Source organism: Gymnodraco acuticeps, unplaced genomic scaffold (assembly GCF_902827175.1).
Source record: "Gymnodraco acuticeps unplaced genomic scaffold, fGymAcu1.1, whole genome shotgun sequence".
Lineage (NCBI taxonomy): Eukaryota > Metazoa > Chordata > Actinopteri > Perciformes > Bathydraconidae > Gymnodraco > Gymnodraco acuticeps.
In genome coordinates, this window is record NW_022992250.1 from 5500442 (window position 1) to 5523342 (window position 22901).

The 22901-nt window shown below is 41.9% G+C and overlaps 1 protein-coding gene across 1 annotated transcript; it reads left to right on the forward strand.

The window, feature by feature from the left end:
• Window positions 1-697: 697 nt before the first annotated feature.
• Window positions 698-22901, forward strand: LOC117540142 (RING finger protein 145-like). Its single transcript, XM_034206675.1, is given in 13 exon segments — window positions 698-871; window positions 10357-10608; window positions 14571-14679; window positions 14869-14960; window positions 15600-15835; window positions 15972-16084; window positions 16086-16148; window positions 16330-16470; window positions 16951-17133; window positions 17414-17561; window positions 17791-17913; window positions 18031-18264; window positions 18729-22901. Coding segments are annotated over 12 exon segments (2271 nt in total). The 5' UTR covers window positions 698-871; window positions 10357-10424; the 3' UTR covers window positions 19374-22901.

The following is a 22901-nucleotide window of genomic DNA, read 5'->3' on the forward strand; positions in this document are numbered from 1 at the left end:
ACCCTCACCTATGGTCATGAAGGATGGGTCATGACCGAAATAACGAGATTGCGGATACAAGCGGCCGAGATGGGTTTTCTCCGCAGGGTGTCTGGCGTCTCCCTTAGGGATAAGGTGAGAAGTTCAGTCATCTGGGAGGGACTCAGAGTTGAACTGCTCCTCCTTCGTGTCGAAAGGAGCCAGTTGAGGTGGTTCGGGCACCTAGTAAGGATGCCACCCGGGCGCCTCCCCAGGGAGGTGTTCCAGGCACGTTTCTAACAAATGATGCCCATGGTAATGACAATGAAAAGAAAATACTTACATCTGGGTTCTGGAGTAAAATTCACAATGTACTCTTCAGCACACAAAGTAATTAAAACAAGCTCCACCTTTGATAAAAACTTTATTGCATCAATAACTATAAATAATACATAGGCCTATAATATTCTGAAATGGGCCAATTTGCATAACGAGTATGCATACTTTTACTTTTGTTACTTTAAGTATGTTTTGATGCTAATACTTTGGTACTTTTACTTGCGTAACGTATTGAACGCTGGACTTTTACATGTAACAGAATATCCCTACATTGTGGTACTTCTACTTTTACGAAGTATTTTTCTACAGCATCTGAATACTTCTTCCACCTCTGAGTATAACAAGGGGCCAAAATATGCAACGGGACAAGCGGTTCTGCGCATGCCCAGTAGATCCGGTACTTCGGGGTAATGGCTGCTAGTTGAGATGAGCAGATCGGCCGCATTCTTTGAGTGCGAGGCTCTTCCATCAAGAGGACCGTTAACTCGGGCGTCGCCGAGTTAAAATGGTCGATATCCGACCTGAAAAGTATCCCGAAACAGTTGTACATATTGCAAACATCGTCCTACAGAATGTAAGCTCTCTTTTTTGCTCATGAGTCTTGGCTTGTCGCCATAGCTAGCTCAGGATCTAGCAGTCTGCTTGCTAGCTATGTTACAGTAGGACTTAACGCTAGTGGCAAAGAGGGAAACTGTTTGTGCTAATCGCTAGACAAGGCAGATAAGAAGTCTATCTTTGATATGGATGCCTGTATCTAAGTAGTGGAGTTAGAACCAAGTTAACGCGTTAGGTATGTTTTTATTTCCTGTTTTGTTGACGGGAGCTTGGTTGTTGACAGTAGCTAAGATCCAGAGATGCTAGGTGACTACGTTAGCTTAAATTGTTGTCACTGTGCCTGCTGCCTGCTCGATGCAGCTCATCATCCCCACACAGCACGTACGCTGATATATTAACAACTTCACAACTGGACGAACATAACCTTACTTTGCGTTTCAGTCACATATTAAACTGCAACCGGTCGCTGGTTCGCAAATAGTTGCAGTCTTTACGGGCTAGCTAAGATATTATTTGTTTCCGTCGAGACGGAGGGGTTACTAAAGTTCATTGCGTATCACAAACGATGCAGGACTCACTCATCCATAACGTGTGTAGTGGCGATGCCTCATAAGGCTTATGAGGCATCGAGCGAGCATGAATATAAATACACCATACCATGCCCTGTAGCCAGGGTTGGGAGGGTTACTTTGTAAATGTAATCAGTTACTGATTACTGAATACATGGCTCTGAAAGTAATCCGAATACAGTTACAGTTACGTGTCTTAAAAAAGTAACGTAATCAGATTACTTTTGGATTACTTTATTTTTCCATAACAGATGGGTATGTTTTGGTGAACAGGAGACACAAAAAGCAAAAGGAGTTTATACTGTTTTTTTAATGGCTTATCAAGAGCACAACTGAAACATAACATCTAAAACGATGTAACAACATAATAAACTTGTTGGGGATGCAGCTTGGGATGTGAGGAGTGAGGGACACGGCTTAGAACTATGGGCTCAGAACAGTCTCATAATACACACATGCGCACAGAAGGATTCACACTTGTATTTCATGATCTGCAAAAGGATTCACACTTGTATTTCCGGATCCACACTTGTGTTTTTCAATGCACACACAAATGTATTCCGTTTCATATACATGTAAATAAAATCCAAATACAGAAAAAAGTTTTACATGTGTATTTTTGATCCTCACATATTTGTTTTCCGTTTAAAACCTCTGAACCTGCAAACACAAACCGCTTTCTGTGCACGGATCGCTGTGCATTCGTGTGTGGGTTTTTTGAGACTCCCCTGACGGTCAGCCGATTCGTACTTGTAATTATTTCTATCTATAGCCAATCAGATGTCTCCTCAATTCTAAGCCAATCACATGAGCGAGCCCCCACAAGGGTAGATTTCTTGCGTTCATGACGTAGCGCTTCATGTACGCATTTTGCGCAGTCCGGAGCTGACAGCTCCATGGAGCCTGCCTGCAAGCGCTAATCTCAGGACACCCTCCACTCTCAGTACAGCGCCACTTTCCGAACAGGAAATGCACGCAAATACAAGCCTTTATATTATTAAGGTACAGCGCCACTTTCCAAACCATTGATGAATGCTTGTGTACACAAAAACGGCAGGCAAACCCGTTTTAAATGAGCGTTTCCTGTATGGCGAATACAGCTGCTTTATTTATGTCTGTATGAAGTTGTTGTGAGTGTGGAGGGAGCAGCTACAGGTTAGCTTACCCTAATCGATCAGTGTACTACGAAGCCCCGCCGGTCATTATCGGCCGATATTCACTCTTAATAGTTTGATCGGTGCTCTCTATAAAGGCCGATCAGGAGAGCTGGATCTGATCGATATGGACATAAACGCGAGTGAAGTATAACCAGACGCGAGAGAGAGATCAGATCAGCTGCTGAGTGAGTCTGATGGAGACACGCTGCTCTGCATGATCACCTGATGCTCCGCCCTCTGTTTAGCGAGCTGACCGGACTGCGCAAAATGCGTATATGAAATAATCTTACCCTCGTGGGGGCGCGCTCATGTGATTGGCTTAGAATGAAGGAGACATCTGATTGGCTATAGATAGAAAAAATTACAAGTACGAATCGGCTGACCGTCAGGGGAGTCTCAAAAAACCCACACACGAATGCAAAGCGATCCGTGCACAGAAAGCTGTTTGTGTTTGCAGGTTCAGGGGATTTAAACGGGAAACTAATAAGTGAGGATCAAAAATACATATATAAAACTTTTTTCTGTATTTGGATTTTATTTACATGTATATGAAACGGAATACATTTGTGTGTGCATTGAAAAAAGCACAAGTATGGATCCGGAAATACAAGTTTGAATCCTTCTGTGTGCATGTGTGTATTATGAGACTGTTCTGAGCCCATATAGAACGGGCGTGTCGCCTACTGTCCTGCCCAGGGCCGGCCCTAGACTTTTGGGGGCCCTAAGCAAGCTTTGGCTTGGGGGCCCCCCTCACTCTAGCGCGTTCTCACTACACACAACACGGAACCAACTTTTGTCTTATGATGTTAGCATAAGCACACATATTGTATAAATAAGCATGTAAACACCGTGGACCTAACCTCCTCTAGGGGGGTCCGGGGGCATGCTCCCCCGGGAAGATTTTTTTTTAAATATTGAAGTTAAAAGCATCAATCTGGTGCACTTTGAGAGCAAAATTAAGAGATCTATGGATACATCTCTCAACACCCATATGAAACAGAACTGTAAACAGATTTTTCTTTATGGATATTTTACAAATCACTTAAAGATCAAATGCAAAGATTTTTTTATAATTGCCAGTAAAATCGAAATCATATAGCTACAACACTATCTAAGATATTGCAGTATTAAAATCGGAGATAATATGCGTCTGGCAATGCGCAATATTTATTTTGTTCAACCCCCAACACCAAGTCCGACGATTTATTTCTCAGCCGCTCGTCTCCGCAAGATGACGTCGCGTGACGGCCAAACATGGCCAAACATGGCCAAACATATTTCCACCTGGCTTATCGCTCACAGCTGCTTCCGCTGATAGTACAACTTAGTTTCGTTATCATGTCTGATTCTGAGTAGACTATAGACTAAAAGCTTTAGGAATCCAAACTATAACATATAATAAGTACCCTGTATCAAGATTGATGCAAAACAAGTGAAATTTGACCTTTTTAGAGAGGTTTAGAAAAATAAAGTCCAGGCGACCTCTGGGTAATTTGGGAACCATCAGTTCCATTTGAACTTTTTCACTGTAAAAATCATTTTATTGCTTTGAATTATCACTATAGGTATTCATTCCATCCAAATACAACTGTTGTGAAAAATAAAATAAAACATACTCTGTTATCCTCTTAGCCCCACGGACCCGAAATCGTGTCATTTGCAGGAAACGACGTCTAAGGAACCTTAATATTTAATAAACTATGAATATTTTATATCCATATAACGGGAAAAAACTCATTTAACTGATCTTTTTCATTTATTTAAAAAAAACAAAAACACAATGCTAATAGTGAGCCTCTGAATTAGCCCCGAGCGAAAAATGCTAACCTATTACTGCACCGAAAATCACTCCTAGCTCCCTTATTACTTATCCTAGCTCCACATCCAACACATTGTTTATGATCGTAAAGACACAGAATCTAACAGTGCCCACCTCAACACTGAAAGATACAAACTCGCGAGGTTACCAAAAAAACGTACATCAAAACAAGTGGCGCTAGGTACTAACATGAGCTAGGCTTACCTTCCTCTTTGTCTGGTCTAAAATGGCATTAAAACGATAAAAACGATGATGTAGTTAATCCATAGGTTAATATCCAATGGGGCTGTGTCCCCTTTGTGCTCCGTGCGCTTTGAAATCAAATCAAAATTTGTTTACCTTAATTCTTTGGCGTTTCTGCATTGCCCGGCTCTTTTGTTCTTTCGGTTGTTTTTTTTGCTCAAATATGGAGGGGACGGCTCCGGGTTTCAGCCTCCGATGTACTTTAAATGCTTCTCCACCAACAGACTTGACGATGGCAGGATCAACATCGTATGCATCAGACGCGAAGTGGTCAGAGCACAACTTGCTCCATTTTGTCGGCTGCCAGCCAACACGATTCACTAAAATAATCCAGTTTCGGCGGATGATTTTGTCTTGGGGAAATTAATGAAAAATTCTCCCAGATCCCGCACCGTTCGTACATCCGAAAGCACAACAATAACCCATGTTTTGCGTGATTTCGCGGATATAATTCAGAGTTTTCTGCACCAGTCATGAGCGAAAAACACCGCTGACATGTGAACAACGCACGAGACTGCCGAGTCGGGATATTTGGCCCAGAGACTGTTTGGCCACAATGACGTCACACGCGCGGAGGCTGCTGGGAATGACATGTCAGAAATTCAGACGGCTTTGGGTCGAGTTTTGTATCAATAAAAAGCTTTTTTTCGGGTGTATTATCTCGATTTAAATTAAATAAAAAAATACAGGCAGTCTTAAAAACAACATTTCTATAAAAATGTAGCATATTTGGAAGCTTTGCATTTGACCTTTAAACTGTATTCTTGTTTTGTCATATAGTATTTCACAACTGTTTTTCATTTATTCTCTCTGGCTGTCCATCTCATAATGTTCACATAGAAACTAGCTGTCAATAGGAATATCATTCAGAAGAATTATAATTTCTTGCAAAAATCTGTCACAAAAAGAGGTTGCACATTTAAATTCAGGTGTTGTTATGGCAACGTCAGTGGCCAAACAGCCACATTTACTGCTGCAAATACGTTCAAACATGCTGTTGACACGTAAAGCAGTGGCAACTATGCCACCATTTCAGCTGATTTTTTTCTCAGAAATACTGTCACATAACATCCATATATTTCAGTGCTAGGTTGATGCTTAGCTAAGCTAACTATGAAACACTTTAACTGACAGGACTCCGGATCAACTGTGTACTGTAAGGTAGCTTCTAGCTTCATGTCGAACAGTAAGTCAACATTTCCCAGAGAGCTTTCTTTGAAATCACCAGGTGACGCTAAAAAACATTACATTTAGATTGTATGACAAAGTGTTTATTTAATATATCTGGCTAGCTATAGCTACTTGCTAACGGTTTAGCTTACCCCCGCGATTCAAAGTATCGTCAACGTAGCTGTAATTTATGCTTTGCTTACATGTTCGCATAACTTGGAAGTTTACTGACATTTACATACCTTGTTCTCCTGGCTCAAGTGGTGGCTCTGGGGTTGTTGTGTGAGCCACCACTTGAGAATTGTCGTATTTTTTAAGAAATTGTTTTCTTATGGCCATCTTCAAAAACTCTGAGTCCGACTGACAGTTTATTTTAAACATTGTTTAAATAGCCAATAAAACAGATGTTTATTTCCATTCAACTCTCTGGTTGGTCTGGTGTCTTGCCTCTGTTGCATTCACTGAACACGGGAAATTACAATCCTGCCGTCCTCTCTTGTGTCATGATGAGGTTCAGGTAAAGCACGGTTAATGTATTATATTATTGACTCAATAATATAATACATGACTTTAAGAGTAGGCAATCTACGCATATTAACACAATTAATTAAACATACTTATCAATAAAAAAAAATTACATTTTTTTTTTTTTTGCTAGGGGGCCCCTTAGTGGCTGTGGGGCCTTAAGCGGCCGCTTATGTCGCTTAATGGGTCGGGCCGGCTCTGGTCCTGCCAGTGCTGGCAGGACATGAATTAAAATGTCGAACTCGGACTTCATTTTAAGGACATTTCGGCCAGGGGTGTATTTTTGTTGAAGCACCGGATTTGCAAAACAGGAGAGTGTGTGCACCAGTCTGCCTTGATCTATGAATTAATGTCCGTGACACTCACAGTATCTGCTGCCTGCAGCTGTTTTATAGAAGGAAAACCTCCTTCACTTCATGAAATCTCTGCAGCACCAGGAGGCAGCGTGAGGGTTAACTCAGCCTCTGAGAAGACGAGCGCGCCGTGCCTTTCACGCACCGCCTTCACTGTGTTTACCTTCAGAATCATTAGAAAGGCTAAATAGCGGTGTGGCTGATGTGTTTTAACCACACACACACAGACGCGCGATTTAAACGCAGACTTTTGTTCCTCCATGTTTCGTTGTTATCGTTTCACTGAGCGGACCCGCCCCTTTTTTTTCAAACGCTCCCTTTTTTGGTCCATCTGCGGCGGTAATAGGTTTTGTGCGCTGTGATGATTCGGCTGTACCTTTAATAATGAATATTAAATGTTGTGAGGAAATCTTTCCTCCAATAAGTAATCCAAAATGTATTCACTTCAGGTTTACGAAAGTAACTGTAATCAGGTTACTCGTTTTTCAAATGTAATGCGAGCTGAATACAGTTACTTGATTTTTGTATTCTGATTACGTAACGCCGTTACATGTATTCCGTTACAACCCAACCCTGCCTGTAGCTGATAATGGGTTAGGAAAGATACAAATAGTGTGCTAGACGTTGCGTTATATAAACTTGGATTCTGCGAAGTGATCTCTCTCTGGCCAGTGATAGTCGTGGTGATTTCAGAGTTATGTAAGTTTCTAGAGTTTAGTCCTGGGATGCAGGAATATGAAGGGAGTGGAAGTCTATAACTACAAGTGGACCCGGGCATTATAAAGTGATTAGAAATGCCTTTTAAGTGCAACACCAGAAGCTTGAGGTGGAATGATCAAACCTCATTCAGCTGTGAGCATTATTAAACTCAAGTGTGAAAAGGCAGATTGTTTTAATTAACTTGCAATTTCAATTTGTGTTGAGCTCGTGCTTCAAGCTACCTTCATAAGAAAAGAGGCGGCAACATTGAATCAAATAAGTGTGCCATCATCAAAGTAAATATACAATTTTAAAAACTACAATAAGATGTGCAAAATGAATGCATAATTGTATTTTACAACTAACTAAACATGTGTTTCCAGCAATGCACTTACTCAGATACAGTAACCCACATTGCACTAGACAAGAGTTGTAAAATAGAAAATGAATATGCTACTATTTGTATGCTGTAAATATAAACAGAACAGTGTGTGAAAAACTGACTAAGCATATTTTGCATGTGAACACGCAGATTTGACCAGTGTGCCTAATTTATCAAGCCTGAGTTGCACCTGCATAGAAATAACTGTTCCCAGTTTATTTTCAGTTTCTTGTGCTCATGTTACGTTTTGCTGCTAACAAAGGCCTTGATTTCTTTCTTGAACGTAAATGTGATTGATTATTAACTGATAGATTTGACTATGCAAATCATAGATTTGGGTGAAGCAGTTGTTCACGTACCCATGTCTCATCTCAACAAGCCTTTATGTAATCTACTGTACTGCAAATATACTCACTTTTGGACTTGAACAATATATCCATGGATTGTGTTTCCTACATTTAGCAGCGAGGGGCATGACACGCATGAGCAGGGTAGGAGGGCAGTCAACAGAGATATGCCGTGTCAGACTAACTCGTAATACCAAGTCCAAAAGGAAAAGGGACATATCTGACATGAATAGATTGTTTATTGTTTTAAAACAGTTGCTAGATGTTTTAACAAGTAGTTTTGTTGGTGATCTAAATGCTGGAACATTAGTTATAAAGACTCAAATGCAAGTTATAGTGAAGTAAATGCAAGTAAAACAGCCTCTTTAGTTTTGCTCTCATTATAAATGATCATTTATCGAGTGTCGGATGTATACAATAGTGTTATTTTTCAGTGACTATCTCACTAGGCCAATTCAATGTTATGCATAATGATTGTTATATGGGTGAGAATAAAACACTACCCACCTGCCAAATGCAGAAAGCCATTGGCTGTTGTAGGGTAGGTTTATACTAGGGATGGGAATTTGAAAGCAAATGTATATTCGATTATTCGACCCCCAAAAAAACGGTTAACCGATTAACCGAAATGTACATACCCTATAAAAAAAAAAAAATGTGGAAAAAGATTTAATTTTTAAAGATAAATAAATACATGTTCAAATAACTCTAGAAACCAAGTCGAATTCGTCAAATGTATTGAACTGGTGATCACAGTTTGAACAGTTGACAGCTATCGGCCTACAGCTTTCATGCTTAAAACATAACTTGGTTTTTAAATGAAAGAGGGATCATACACGAACAACATAACGGGTTAACGTAACCCTATTACAACAGAGATCAACAACAACAGGGCCTGTGCACAGAATGCAGCTATTCAATACTCATTCTTGTTTAAGAATATGAACATGTCTACTCAGGGGAGAGGCGGGTGCGGAGGCGATTCACAATCAGGCCAGCTGTATAGAAGACCCTCTGCTGGAATTTGGGCATAAGATGAGGTTTGAGTCTGCGTGATCTGCGTGTAGGGAGGGGCAGCAGCCATATCATAACGGCCCGTCCACACAGCGGCGTGCGTTGAAGCTTCCAACGCTTCTGCCCGTTCACTTTGAATGGGGTGACGTCACTTTTAGCCGAACTGCATTTTGGGAAGCGACGTGGAGCGTTGCTGGCTTCAAAAGTTGAGCAATGTTCAATTTTTGACGCCTCGATGGAGGCGTCAGCCAATGAAATCCCGTTTATGCAAATCTGCCAGTACAAGCGCTAGCCAATCAAACCGCGTGTATGCTGGGAGAGACTACGCAGGTCATTTCCTCATATTCCAAAAAATGGAGGGAAAATTCATTATAGCGGTAGTGAATCACCCGGTGCTGTATGATCAGTCTCTGTTCATCTACCGGGATACAAACCGGAGGAGCGAAGCATGGAGGGAGGTGGCAGAGACAGTGGGTGGAACTGGTAGGTTTTCGCCTGTTTGGGGATTTTATATCCAGTTTACTTCGTTTTAACATTGCTATTGCTTTGTATGTCGGGGGCGGGAGATTCATGTGATTGGTTGTTGGTCGCGTTGCTCACAAAAAATCCCCAAGCTTCAGATACGCCCACCTCCAAGCGTCAACGCACGCTGCTGTGTGGACGCTCCGTTAGCTAGAACTAGCTAGATCTGATGGATTTGGACATAAACCCGAGTGAAGTATAACCGGACGCGAGAGAGAGTTCAGCACCAGCAAAACACACCTTTAGACCCAACACATTTAGCTATGGCACTGTCGTATACATTTAATTATTCCTTTTGATAATATGTAATCAACTTAGGCACCCCTCCCAAAAAATTTTACAATACAAATATTCATAACTCATATTCGAATACCTGAATAATTTGGAATTTTCGATTAATCGTTCCCATCCCTAATTTATACTACCAGCCACTTTTGGGCCATAGAATTGTTAGCGGTTAGTTTGTTTTACATTCACTTCACAGTTGCTTGTAGATCATTTAAAAAATGGTGTCATCTCTCCTGCATCCTATTGCACTTCCGTTATCTGTTTCTCTCTACCTTCCTCTGACCTCTCTCTCACTTCCACCCCAGGTCTTGTTCACTGAGGGCTGGCTTTCATCTTTTTGCTCTCAACATCAGTAACTGCTTCCTGACTGCATCCTGTTGTTTATTTTTTTGTGCATTGTCTCTCTTTCTCTGCAGCGCGCCCACTCTTTACATCCCATCTTGTTGGTCAGTTCTGCCTGCCAATCAGAGGTTAAGCTGAGGCCATGGCAGTGAAGGACCGCGTAGAGTCGGTGCTCAATGTGGGTCTGCGTGTTCCCAGCATCATGCTGCTGGATGTCCTGTACCGCTGGGATGTCAGCTCCTTCTTCCAGAAGATCCAGCGCTCCAGCCTCTCCAACAACCCCCTGTTCCAGTACAAATACCTGGCCCTCTACCTGCACTACGTAGGTCAGTGTTGACCACAAACACACACATGACACAAAGCCTGTTCCAATTCAATTCCCCTGTATTAACATTTCTCAGAGGATTAGTGTAAAGCAACGCATTACACAAATGCTTGGCGCTCTTTGCACTCAAAAGCATTTTACACTTTTGACAAATGCATAATCAGCTGTATCATGTCAATGTTATCAGTTAAGTTATGGCTTGTGGAAGCTGTTTTGGTATGGGAATATTTGACTGGACTATCAGCACTTGCAGCATTTGTTCATCCTTTGGGCTCCAGTGAGAACCTGTGAAACACATGGCACTTTGTACTAGGGCTGCTCGATTATGGCAAAAATCATAATCTCGATTATTTGGGTCAATAAATGATATCACGATTATTAAAAACAATTATCCATTTACTTTGAAAACATCCATTTATAGAAAAAGAAAATGGAACAGTTGATTACCCTGAACTTTAAGTATAATTCAACGGAAAAAACAATAATAATTTTTTTTTTAAAAAGATAATCGTTTTATTTATGTTTTCATTTCATCGTTGCAAGCCAAAAATTGTAATTGCGATTTAAAATACGTTTAATTGACGTTTAATACCTAAACCGTGTCAGTTAGAGCAGGGGTTCCCAAACTTTGCCATGCCAAGGACCCCCATATAGCATTATCCTCTGGCGGGGACCCCCCTGTTGCAATTTTCTTTTTTAAATGATGAGTACATTATGATGGAAAATATGACAAATTAATCATACAGCTTAATACATTTTCTTAATATATATTTGTATTAATAATTAATTATCAGTTATTCTTCTAAACATTTTTTGTATTTATCTTTTGTTTGTCATTCATTACATTCATTGTCTTCTGTTATAAACATTCTTAACACAATATTAAACAGTAATATCAACAGTAAACATATTTTTAAAGCATTTTTAAAGTGATTTCTGTCTTTATAATATTATATAATTTTGAACAGTAATATGAACAATTAACATATTTTTAGCATTTTTGAAAGCTATTTATGCCTTAATAATATTATATATGATATTCAACAGTAATATTAACAATAAACATATTTATATTCATATATATAAACGACAGTCCTTGTCATTTCACTATGCGTGTCTCTTTGTGTTTCCTCACTAGTGGGAGGGGTGGGCTTGGTGGCTCCTACACAGTTTATCAATCCTAGGTTTTAGGTTTGTCATTGTCCACTTGCAAACGTCCTCTGTGCTTTGTTTTCAATACCTTCAATGTAGAAAAGCCAGACTCGCTGAGGTATGCGGTGGCAAATGGAAGAAGGGATTTGAGAGCCCTCTCAGCCAGTGCGGGATAGTATTTTTTGACATACAGCCAGTACTGTGGGAGTGAAACAGTATGCAAGTTTCCGGAGCCATGAGGCATCTCCCTTCGCAGTTCAAAAACACGATTCAGCACCGCCCCACGGGAAAGCCAGCGCACGTTGGAGTGGAGCAGTAACCCCTCAAACTTTGCGCCCATCTCGTTACACAAAATACGTTTAGCAACAAGTGCCTCGCGATGAAGCACGCAGTGCGTTGCCACTACATTTGGGGCCTTCCACCTGATCAAAGCTGTCACTCCGCTTTTTTTGCCGGTCATAGCCCCACTGCCCCATCTGAACACACACCCACACAACGAGACCAGTCAAGTCCATTTGTCAACAAAGTTATCTTCTGAAATAAATCTGATGTATGCAAGCAATTCTGCGGCATTTGCTACAGCCGTGCTCTCATCCAGCTGCAGAGCGAAATATTCACTAGCTCTCACTTGCTCCAAAAGCTGAGCAGATACTCAGTTTCACTCTCAGTAGCGGCAGCTCGATTCTGATTGGCTTGAAGGGCGGTCGTGTGATTTAAAAACAAAAAATATAAAAAAATTGGCATCAAAGGACACATAGATTGATAGATATGCAGTTATTAATAACATCTAAAAATGTAAAATGTTTTCCTTTCCCTCAAACTTCGCGGCCCCCCGGGGGGTCGGGGCCCCCACTTTGAAAAACACTGAGTTAGAGGATGCTCACACATATTGGTAGGCAGTAAGCCATGAGGCTCTGCTTTGTAGTGATTTCAATGCGCTCAGGAGGGATTGCTTGGCACAACGACAAGTGGAGTGTGACCAAAACAATCAGTTTTATCCGTTGGTAAAATAAAAAAGATGGACGATGCCTGAAATGAGTTTTCCTCTTCCAGCCATCGGGTTCACACCCTTTTATGAGCTGTAACTCTTTGAAAACAAGACTACCATCACAGAACACACTAAATGGAAAAGAACCATGAGTCAGATTATCCAAGAGCCAATAATGAGTTCATAAAGTCTCTCCAACACAGGGAGCCAGTCAAACTGAAGCACTGAGTGACAGTGATGCGAGGGTGACGTTGACTCGGCAAAGTCTGATGGTCAGACTGGTTTGACCCAGCACATTTTAAACAAACGAGCACAGTGTTGAGTTTTCTGTGTGTGTTTGTGTGTGTGCTGTCAGACTGTGGTGTTTGTGTGTGTGCTGCAGTTGGCTAATGAGCCAATAGGCGTGGTATGTGCTGATGAGCGCTGTGGCTACAGCATAATAAAAGAGGGAGAGTCAGAAAAGCCAAAGTATCTATGCACTAAGGAGTTTTTGCTGCATGTTTTAAGTAGGGGTGCACCGAATGGGAAATTCTTGGCCGAAACCGATACCGAAAATAGGAAACAGTTGGCCGAAAACCGAATGCCGAAAGGCCGAAAATGATTAATAGAAATATATATATATATAATGTATACATTTTTTACCAATGTTGTTCAGCTACCTGATTATGGAAATAGACATGATTATGGCAAAACTTAAATAATAATCACTATTATGGGTCCATAAAACATTTATTCAGCACTTTTGAATGCATACAGTACATTTATATATGTCATGTATTATTGCTAAAAAACATTATATCGCAGTCTTAGTGTCGCCAACTCGTTTCTAATATGCAAAGACAACAAATGCGTCTATGATGTATTTTCGATCAGACGAGATCTCTCTCCCCCGTCTGTGTGCGAGGGGGCGGGGCAGTTTACACACACGCAGCTGCTACATGCAGCGGAGCACACTGCGGAGATGGCGGAGAGAACGCGCTCCGAGGTGTGGTTAAACTTTACCCGTCTCGATGTGGAGAATACTTGTTACCATAAGTGCAATAAGAGTTTAGCATGTAAGCACGAGCAATTTGTCTAAACATTTAGCAAAAGTGCACCGCATGCAGACGGAGGAATGTACCGGGTTCGACCGTCTTTCTAGCAGCTCTGTAGCCCCATCCACGAGTAACGTTTCCACGTCAGGTCTTATTATGTATGCTAGCAGCAACACACGCAGTTAACTACATGATACAAACATGGGTTAATGATTAGAGGAAACTGAGTTATTTAGTTTGTTAAAATTTCAGCTATTCTGTTTACAGTCTGTCATCAGATTATTTAATACGATTTGTTAAAGGCTCAGGGCAATCTCGATGACAAAGGTCAATGTCCCCCCCCCCCCTGTGAGCCAGCCGCGAGCATGGTCGCCGCGTCTTTATTACGTCATCACAACAACACGTTAGGTTACCAACGTAAGCCTGTTCTGACATTCGGTGATATTTTTTCGGTGCTAAAACCCTTTCGGCCGAAAGCCGAAAGGGTTTTTTTAACCATTTTCGGCCGATAATTTTCGGTGGCCGAATATTCGGTGCATCCCTAGTTTTTTGGTAGTCTGTTGTATGATAATATTATTGACTGTCAAAATATTTCCCTGCAATAACTTAAGAAACTTCTGTCAACCACATGACATTATTTAGTAAATCACTTTTGTGTTAAGTACAAACACAGTAAGGTCCTGAAACAGGAATAAACAAATGCTTTTATGTATCACTTTTTACTGAATGCTTTGCTTGTTGACTGTCTCTAACCTAGTATGTGTGTCTGCATGATTAACTCCATTGCAGGTTACATCCTGAGCTTGGTGCTCCTGACTCTGCCACGCCAGCACCTGGTGAAACTCTACCTGTATGTCCTCACGGCCCTGCTGCTGTTCGCTGGTCACCAAGTGTCGAGGTACACACTTACATATAGACCTATATTCTTCAAGTGTTTTACCCACAGAATATATCAAAAGCTAGTATGAGTTGTTCTTCTGCTAGTTTAGATGAATAGCTAGAAAAGGTTGTGAGCTAAAGGTCAGTGGTAGATAATAAGTCGCAATAGAGTTTCCTGTAAATTGATCATTTTGAACTTTGTTTTCAGGGATTATGTCCGCAGTGAACTAGAGTCTGGCTTTGAAGGACCTGTCTACCATGAACCCCTTTCCATGAACAGATTCACCACTGCGCTCATAGGTATAATGTGATGCATGAAGACGCTGTATGCATCATTCACAAGCATTTGCACGTTTAGGTTATTCTGCAGCACTTTCTCAGCCTACAGGATACTCTTTCTCTATTACAATCTGATCTTGTTTCCCCTCCCATTTGTTACTCGTGCCTCAGGAAGGTCTAGAAAAGTATTGGAAAAAAAGAATAACATAGATCTTCTGTCACTTGTAGAACTGCAATATAGTGAGCGACACAATTTAAACCCAAGTCTCTGACAGCAGACGGCACGGAAATCTTAGGGGAGTTGCAGCAAATTGCTCGGCTATATTAAAAAGCATCTCTTAAAAGTCATACTGTATGACTTGGCAGACATCCTTCTGATCACCAACTCCTAGCCTTAATACTGTGAAAGCTGGTCCATGTTGAATTGGACAATGTTAGGAGTTGCATTGTTTTTGATCTTACTGCAGAGAAGATGTGGAGTCTCCTGTGCTTTAAAAAGAACAACTGAGTTCACTGCATAGTGAAAGCTTGAGCAAGCACAAATAACATAGTTACAGTGACAGAGATATAGCGCTGTAGAGAGAGGGGGGGGGGTGTATTTAAATATGTTGCTTAATATGAGTGTGTATGCGCAAGCTTCATCCTCTTTCTTCCTCTCAGGTCAGCTGGTGGTGTGTACACTATGTTCCTGTGTGATGCAGACCAAGAGGATTTGGCTTTTCTCCGCTCACCTCCTCCCTTTGGTGGCCAGACTGTGTCTGGTGCCGCTGGAGACCATCGTCTTCATCAATAAGTTCTCCATGATCTTCACAGGCCTGGAGGTCATCTACTTCCTGGCTTCTAATTTGTTGGTACCATATAAGCTGGCCAAGACTGCCTACAGGGAGCTGGCTCAGGTAACTACCGAGTTATATGGCCCGATGTTTCCATCTTTCTCTGTTTTCCTTTAAATCATATAGTCCTGAGAGATTTCCTCACATTTAATATTAATGTCATTCTGTCTTTTCCCTACCGCCTCCCTCTGTCCCCCAGGTGGTGGAAGTGTACGGGTTGCTAGCATTGGGTATGTCTCTGTGGAACCAGCTAGTACTTCCAGTTCTCTTCATGTGTTTCTGGCTCCTGCTGTTCGCATTGCAGATCTACTCCTACTTTAGCACCAGAGACCAGCCTACCTCAAGGGAGAGGCTCCTTTTCCTCTTTCCTTACCAGGTAGGACCACAACACTGTTCACCCTGTGTGCGGCATCACAAGAGCAAACAGTCTCTAGAGTGTGTGCTGTAAATAAGCAGACTATGATGGATTATGATGATGTTTGTATTTGCCTTGTCTTGTAACCATTGTTTACTCCTGTCTTCCCCCCCCCCCCCCCCCCCCCCCCCTGCGTCTTCAGTATTGCTGAATGTTGCAGTACGCCGTACTCCCTGCTGGGTTTGGTTTTCACTGTCTCCTTCATCGCCCTGGGAGTTCTCACTCTCTGCAAGTTCTACCTGCAAGGTTACAGAGCCTTTATGAATGACAACACCATGCACAGGTCAGTCACTGCATATATGTATGTATTAGGGCTGCTCGATTATGGCAAAAATCATAATCTCGATTATTTTAGTCAATAATTGATATCACGATTATTAAAAACGATTATCCATTTACTTTGAAAACATCGATTTATTGAAAAAAACATGTGAACAGTATGTTTTTCACAGTTGATTACCCTGAACTTTAAGTTTAATTCAACTGAAAAACCAATAAAAAAATAATTTATAAATTAAAATAAAAGAAATAATCGTTTTTATTTCGATTATGTTGTTTTCATAATCGTTACAAGCCAAAATCGTAATTGCGATTGAAATACGATTAATTGAGCAGCCCTAATATGTATGTATAATAATTCATTTATTTTATGTGTGTGTGTGTGTGTGTGTGCACGGACGGACGGACGTACGTACGGACGGACGGACGGACGGTGTGTGTGGTTGTTAATCACTTTGGATGTTTGTTTCCTGTGTGTCTGCAGGGGGATGACGGAAGGCATCACCCTGCTGATCCTCGCTGTCCAGACCGGCCTCATCGAGCTTCAGGTCATCCACCGAGCCTTCCTCCTCTCCATCATCCTCTTCATTGTTGTTGCTTCTATCTTGCAGTCCATGCTGGAGATAGCTGACCCCATAGTCCTGGCCCTGGGAGCATCAAGAGACAAGTAACACACATTTACCATACTTTTTTGGTTTCTTTAAATGATTGATTATCTCTGCCAATAGATAATTCTCCTTCTTAAACAAATGGTCCCATGTTTTTCAAAATGGATAAAATAATTCCGAGTACCAACGTAACCCGTCTAATTAATTTTTATTATTTCCCAAGATGTAAGAAATGCTTTTAGAGAATGAAGAAAGTACCACTCAATGAATGTGAAGCCCCATGTTGGTTCAGATGGAGCTGATGTTTTCTCTTTGCTCCCTCCTCTGTCTGTACTTTAGGAGTTTGTGGAAGCACTTCAGAGCAGTGTCTCTGTGTCTCTTCCTGCTCATCTTCCCAGCCTACATGGCCTATATGATCTGTCAGTTCTTCCACATGGACTTCTGGCTACTGATCATCATCTCCTCCTCCATCCTCACATCACTGCAGGTAACGCACAAGCGGACACACACAGAGAATGCACTATTGGAAGGTACTCAAAAACCTCTTTTAAGCAGAAGAGGTGTAAGTGTACTTCACTAGTCTCCATTTATAGAGAAGGAGTGTAATATAAATCCTGTCCTATTTAACTCACGGTGCCTGAGGTGCCCTAACCATCTGTACTTCGTGATTAATTATTGAATTGAATAACATCACATCTCTCCTCCGTCACCCCCAGGTCCTCGGCACTCTGCTGATCTACATTCTCTTCATGGTGGAGGAGATTCAAAAAGCTCCAGTCGAGAACATGGATGAAGTCATCTACATTGTCAACGGGACGTACAGACTGCTGGAGTTCCTGGTGAGAGTCACACACACACACACACACACACACATTAGAAGACAACATGGGAGAAAGGCAGCAGCGATGTTGACAAATATATATCTATGGCATGTTGCTGATTATCTCTTCTGCCAGGTCGCGGTGTGTGTGGTGTGCTACGGCGTGTCAGAGACGGTGTTTGGCGAGTGGAGTGTGATGGGCAGCACCATCATCCTGGTCCACTCGTATTATAACGTCTGGCTCAGAGCACAGCTGGGCTGGCAGAGCTTCCTGCTCAGGAGAGACGCTGTGAACAAGATCAAAAGCCTCCCAACGGCCAGCAACACACAGCTGGAGCAGTACAACGACATCTGTGCGATCTGCTACCAGGTAGGAACTGGCTTTCTGTGTGTGTTTCGTTAAAGCCAGTACAGGGCTACAAATGCATTTCAGGCTTCTTTAAGGATTGAGCGCAGAGAGAGAGCGAGTTAGAGAGCTAATGAAGAGCGGGACCGGTGTTGACAGGAAAGAGGCAGTGAACCGGAATAATTCTTGTTTCAGGGCAGTTCTAAAGCGCTCCAGCCTGCTCTCATTGGATATGGGATACACGCCCACTGCCCAAAGTCTGACACCCATAAAGGTGCCACGCATAGTAACAATAAACTACTGGCCTGAGGGGGGTGCAGACACAGACCCTGCTGCACACTTTTAGTCAGCATAACTGATGATTGACAGGGATGACTTTTGTATGAGTCCTCACGTTGCCTGCATAGTATAGATTTAAACTTAGGGCACAGTGGTTTTAAAATGTTCCAAGAACCTAACAACACAGCTTGTGTGCTCATTTCCTCCAGGACATGAACAATGCAGTGATCACTCCATGCAGTCATTTCTTCCACGCTGGCTGTCTGAAGAAATGGCTTTATGTCCAGGAGACGTGCCCCCTCTGCCACTCGCAGCTCAAGAGCCTACCAGCAGCCCCCAACCAAGAAGCCCCTGCAGCCAATCAGATCCCTGCAGAGCAGGAAGGAGCGCCTAAAAACCAGACAGATGACTCTCTTGTAGATGGTGGGAAGGAGGAGGGAACAGGAGAGCAGGAGGGAGGCAGTGGAGCAGCCGCGTCAGCTGGAGAATCCTCCTCCTCCTCCTCCTGTGGTGTGCCCTCCACTTCACAGCACCTGGCCAAGACTCCTTCATCATCTTCTTCCTCTCTTTCCTCATCGGCACTTGTGACTGAATCACAGAAGCAGTTGCTCACAGATCATCTTTCTTCGTCTTCTTCTTCTAACACATTGGACATGACCCCATCTCTCTCTCACACCCCTCCCTCACAACCAGCGGCCCAGACAGAGGAGAGCCCTGCTGAGCCCGAGCCCGCCCCTCACCTAAACACAGGCTTCCTATTGGACAGTCCGGAGTCATCTGCTGGTCACACATCAGAGCTTGACCAGCCCTCTTCCTCTTCTGAAGGACAGTCGCCTCCTCCTTGCAGCCTCTGAGCCCTGTTGTAACGCACACACACGCACGCACACACACACACACACACACACACACACACACACACACACACACACACACACACACACACACACACACACACACACACACACACACACACACCTGCATGCACATGTAAACACACAATCTTAATACTCCCATCTGCCTATATTCTACTTATCACATCATGTCAGAAATTGAACTCCAAACCCCTCCATTTTATAACAGAATATTCAAAAACCTTCTAAGCTGACTCGGCATTGAAAGAAACACAGATGATGACAAGATGTTGCCATTTCTTCGGCAATGGTCGTGGAACAGTCTATCCAAATGTATTTCCATGAAGAGTTTAACTTTCATGCCAGCAATGATTTCATTTTCCATTCAACACAAAAACGGGGAATGAAGTTATCTCATCTCTGAAAGAATTAGTAGTTTGACATTATGTCCGAAATCCTGAATGAAACTGAAGAACCACATCACAGCTTTTTTACTTTGATATCAGTCCTAGAATTATGCTTTATGTCCTTCTCATTTCACGTGGTGGGTGCTCCCATCATGCCTTTGTTTGTGCAGCTTCTCTTTCAAGGCTGTGCATCTCCTGGTATTTGGGTTTTCTTTGGAGTCCTGTATGTGCCATGATCTAACGAGGAACGCTTTGTAGGTTTAGAGAGCCTTGGGAGGCCAGAGAAAACCGATGGTTGCATTATAAACAGTGACAGTCATAAAGTCTATAGATTTCTCCATCGGTTCCATAAAGATATTTGGTTTTCGCTTTTGGAGGATAGCAGTGTACGAGTGAATACACTGAGCATGAACAGACTGAATGTTGTTCCTTAAGGCCATCACGTGACCTGAAGCCCGGTCCATTTAAGTGTTACAGTGAACAAATCAAAGGGTTCACATGTGGACGAACTCATTCATTTCACTTGTCAAGCTTTCTCTCTCTCTCTCTCTTCTACTGCTTCAATATTTGAATCAAACTTGTTTGGCTGGTCCCAGCAAAAAAAAAAGGCTCTTCTCCTCATCGCCAAAACTTTTGTATAACTGTTAAAAAGATGTTATTTTTGAGATAACTTTTACATGACTGCTTTATTGGACAGCCCGCAGTGCAGACGGACTGAAAGAAGGGAGAGAAAGACAGAGGGAGATGACACACGACAGAAAGCACTGTTTAGCTGAGAATGTGGCGGGAATGTAATCCCCTCGATGTCTTCACTTCATAGTACTCCTCTCCCTGAGCTCAGATCATTTTACATATATATATTTAACCAGTCACACACCTTCCAAAGTTTACCATTGACATGAATTCATGGTAGGAGCCATCACCATGCGCCATTCAGCTCCTTCTTAAACCAATCACATCAAAGCACCCTGTATTTCCTAAAACCATCACCATCCTGCTGCTTAGTCACTCTATGAAATGTTATTACCAGCAAATTGAGCCGATTGGTAGGAACGCTTTTCCCCCACACGATGGTACACTCTGACGGCACCTGTGATTAGTAAACGGGGTCGGACGAGATGAAGTGTGTTTGTGTTGAAGAGTCTGAATGAGAGACTGACACTTGAGAATGAGTCCTGATGCACGCTTGTATGTAGAGCCTGCACGCTGTTACCACGGCATTTATTTGGGTCTCATTGTCCTCTCACCTTGCTACCAATGTTTCTTTTTCTTGTTTTTGGGGTTGCATTTGCACTAATGTCATTTATACTAGCAACGCTCCAAAGCTGTTCTTCGGCTGTGAGCAACCAAAGTGAAGTGTGTGTGTACGAGGAGACAGCCCAATCTGTTTGTGATGTATATAAATGTTGCTCTGTACGGTATCTATATTAAATCAGAAGAGTGTTGATATATAAATAGGACCAGGACTGGGTTCCTCCAAAGCTTCCTTGTGGTTTGAAGTTCCTGATTACTTGTCATGTCTGTGAACAAAGACTAACTTGTGTGTGTGAGAAGCTTTGGAGGAACCCGCCTCTGATGTGTGTGCCCAGCCAGTGTTGCTGCTTCTCCGCTCTGTATGACGCGGCTTTGAGCTGGTGTGATCACTCTGATGCCCTCTATTGTTAGGAGTGGGATCTGCGTGTCGCTGACGGACAGGAGAAGCACTAGTTAACCCTCAAATGTATTAATTACTACCACTATAACTTAAGGTCTTATTACTATGAATGACTTAACTGTTGACATTAGAAAGCGTTGGCTGCAGGGCTGAGAATGAATACATAATCGATGTAGGATCAAACCTGGCCAACGCTGTTTAACTCTTTCATTTTTTTTTGTAAAGAGATGAAAAGTTTGATGTATTTTGCACTTGTTCCTCAAAAAAGGTGAACATAAGGACTTTTCTGTATTCTCGAATGACTCGATCTCATTTTTATTATCAAGCTCCATTCCTTCGACTTTGATGTAAAACAAAGCACTTGAAATGGTTACAAAGATTTGAAAGCTTCACACACTCCTGGGGTTTCACTGTGCAGCGTGAGCTGTGTCGAGCAGAGGAGTCACCTGCACGGCAACATGTCACATGCTCCACACGATGAGAACCGTCATTGGCAACTGTCTTAGAATTAGCAGTGCAGTATCACGTGATAAAGCCTGGCAGCTGTAGATTCCAGATGTATTTGCTTACTTTATACTCCATGTTGGAGAATTGCTGTTATTTGGTCACTTTTCTAGACAATGAACTGTGACATATATAGTATTTTATCTTAAACTCAATATTTATTTTGTTACTATACAGTATTTTTATTTGATTACCAAGAAGTTGGATACGTTAAACTAAGCTCTTCAATGTTTAAAGGCATTATTTTCATGCATCTTAGATTTAATCTGTGGAATTTACTTCATTTAAAAAGTATTATATTCTCTAATGATCCGCACATTGAGCAACACACATGTTAGATAGCATCTCCTCCTGTAAGCTTATGTTCTGTTGTAAAAATGGTACATGCAATAAGTAAATTAACAGAAATTATATTTTATTATTGCTCTTAATCAGCTGGCACTACAAAACCTATACAACCCAATATTTCTTAAAATGGTAGTTAATGTGTATTCATTAAACATTGCTTATTGAATGTAGTGTAGTACGCCGTAGAGGATCTGAATACATGTATCCAATAATGGCTGAAGTCACTTTCCCATCTGAAATCCAGATGCTTGAGGCTAACTTCATCACACTTTGATTAAGCATATATTGTAATGGAATCTATAGCTGCAACAGAGCACTCATATTCTCTGAAAACAACACTGCTGTCCAATGCTATTGCCTCTGACTTACAGACGTTAGTTGATGGTGTTCAGGGCAGCTCTAGAGATGCCCCACAGAGTTTTCTTTGAATTAGTTTCTTTTGTCTGTTTATTCCAGACACATTTGGGACCTGCTCTGTAGAACCTGACTCTGAATGCCGGTTGTTTTTAAAAACGCTTCACATTTGGTGTTGGAATTTATGCCTGACATGCCTTGGTTATTTTACAAAAATTGAATGTCAGAAATAAAATGAACCATCCGTTCTGATCTCATGCTTTA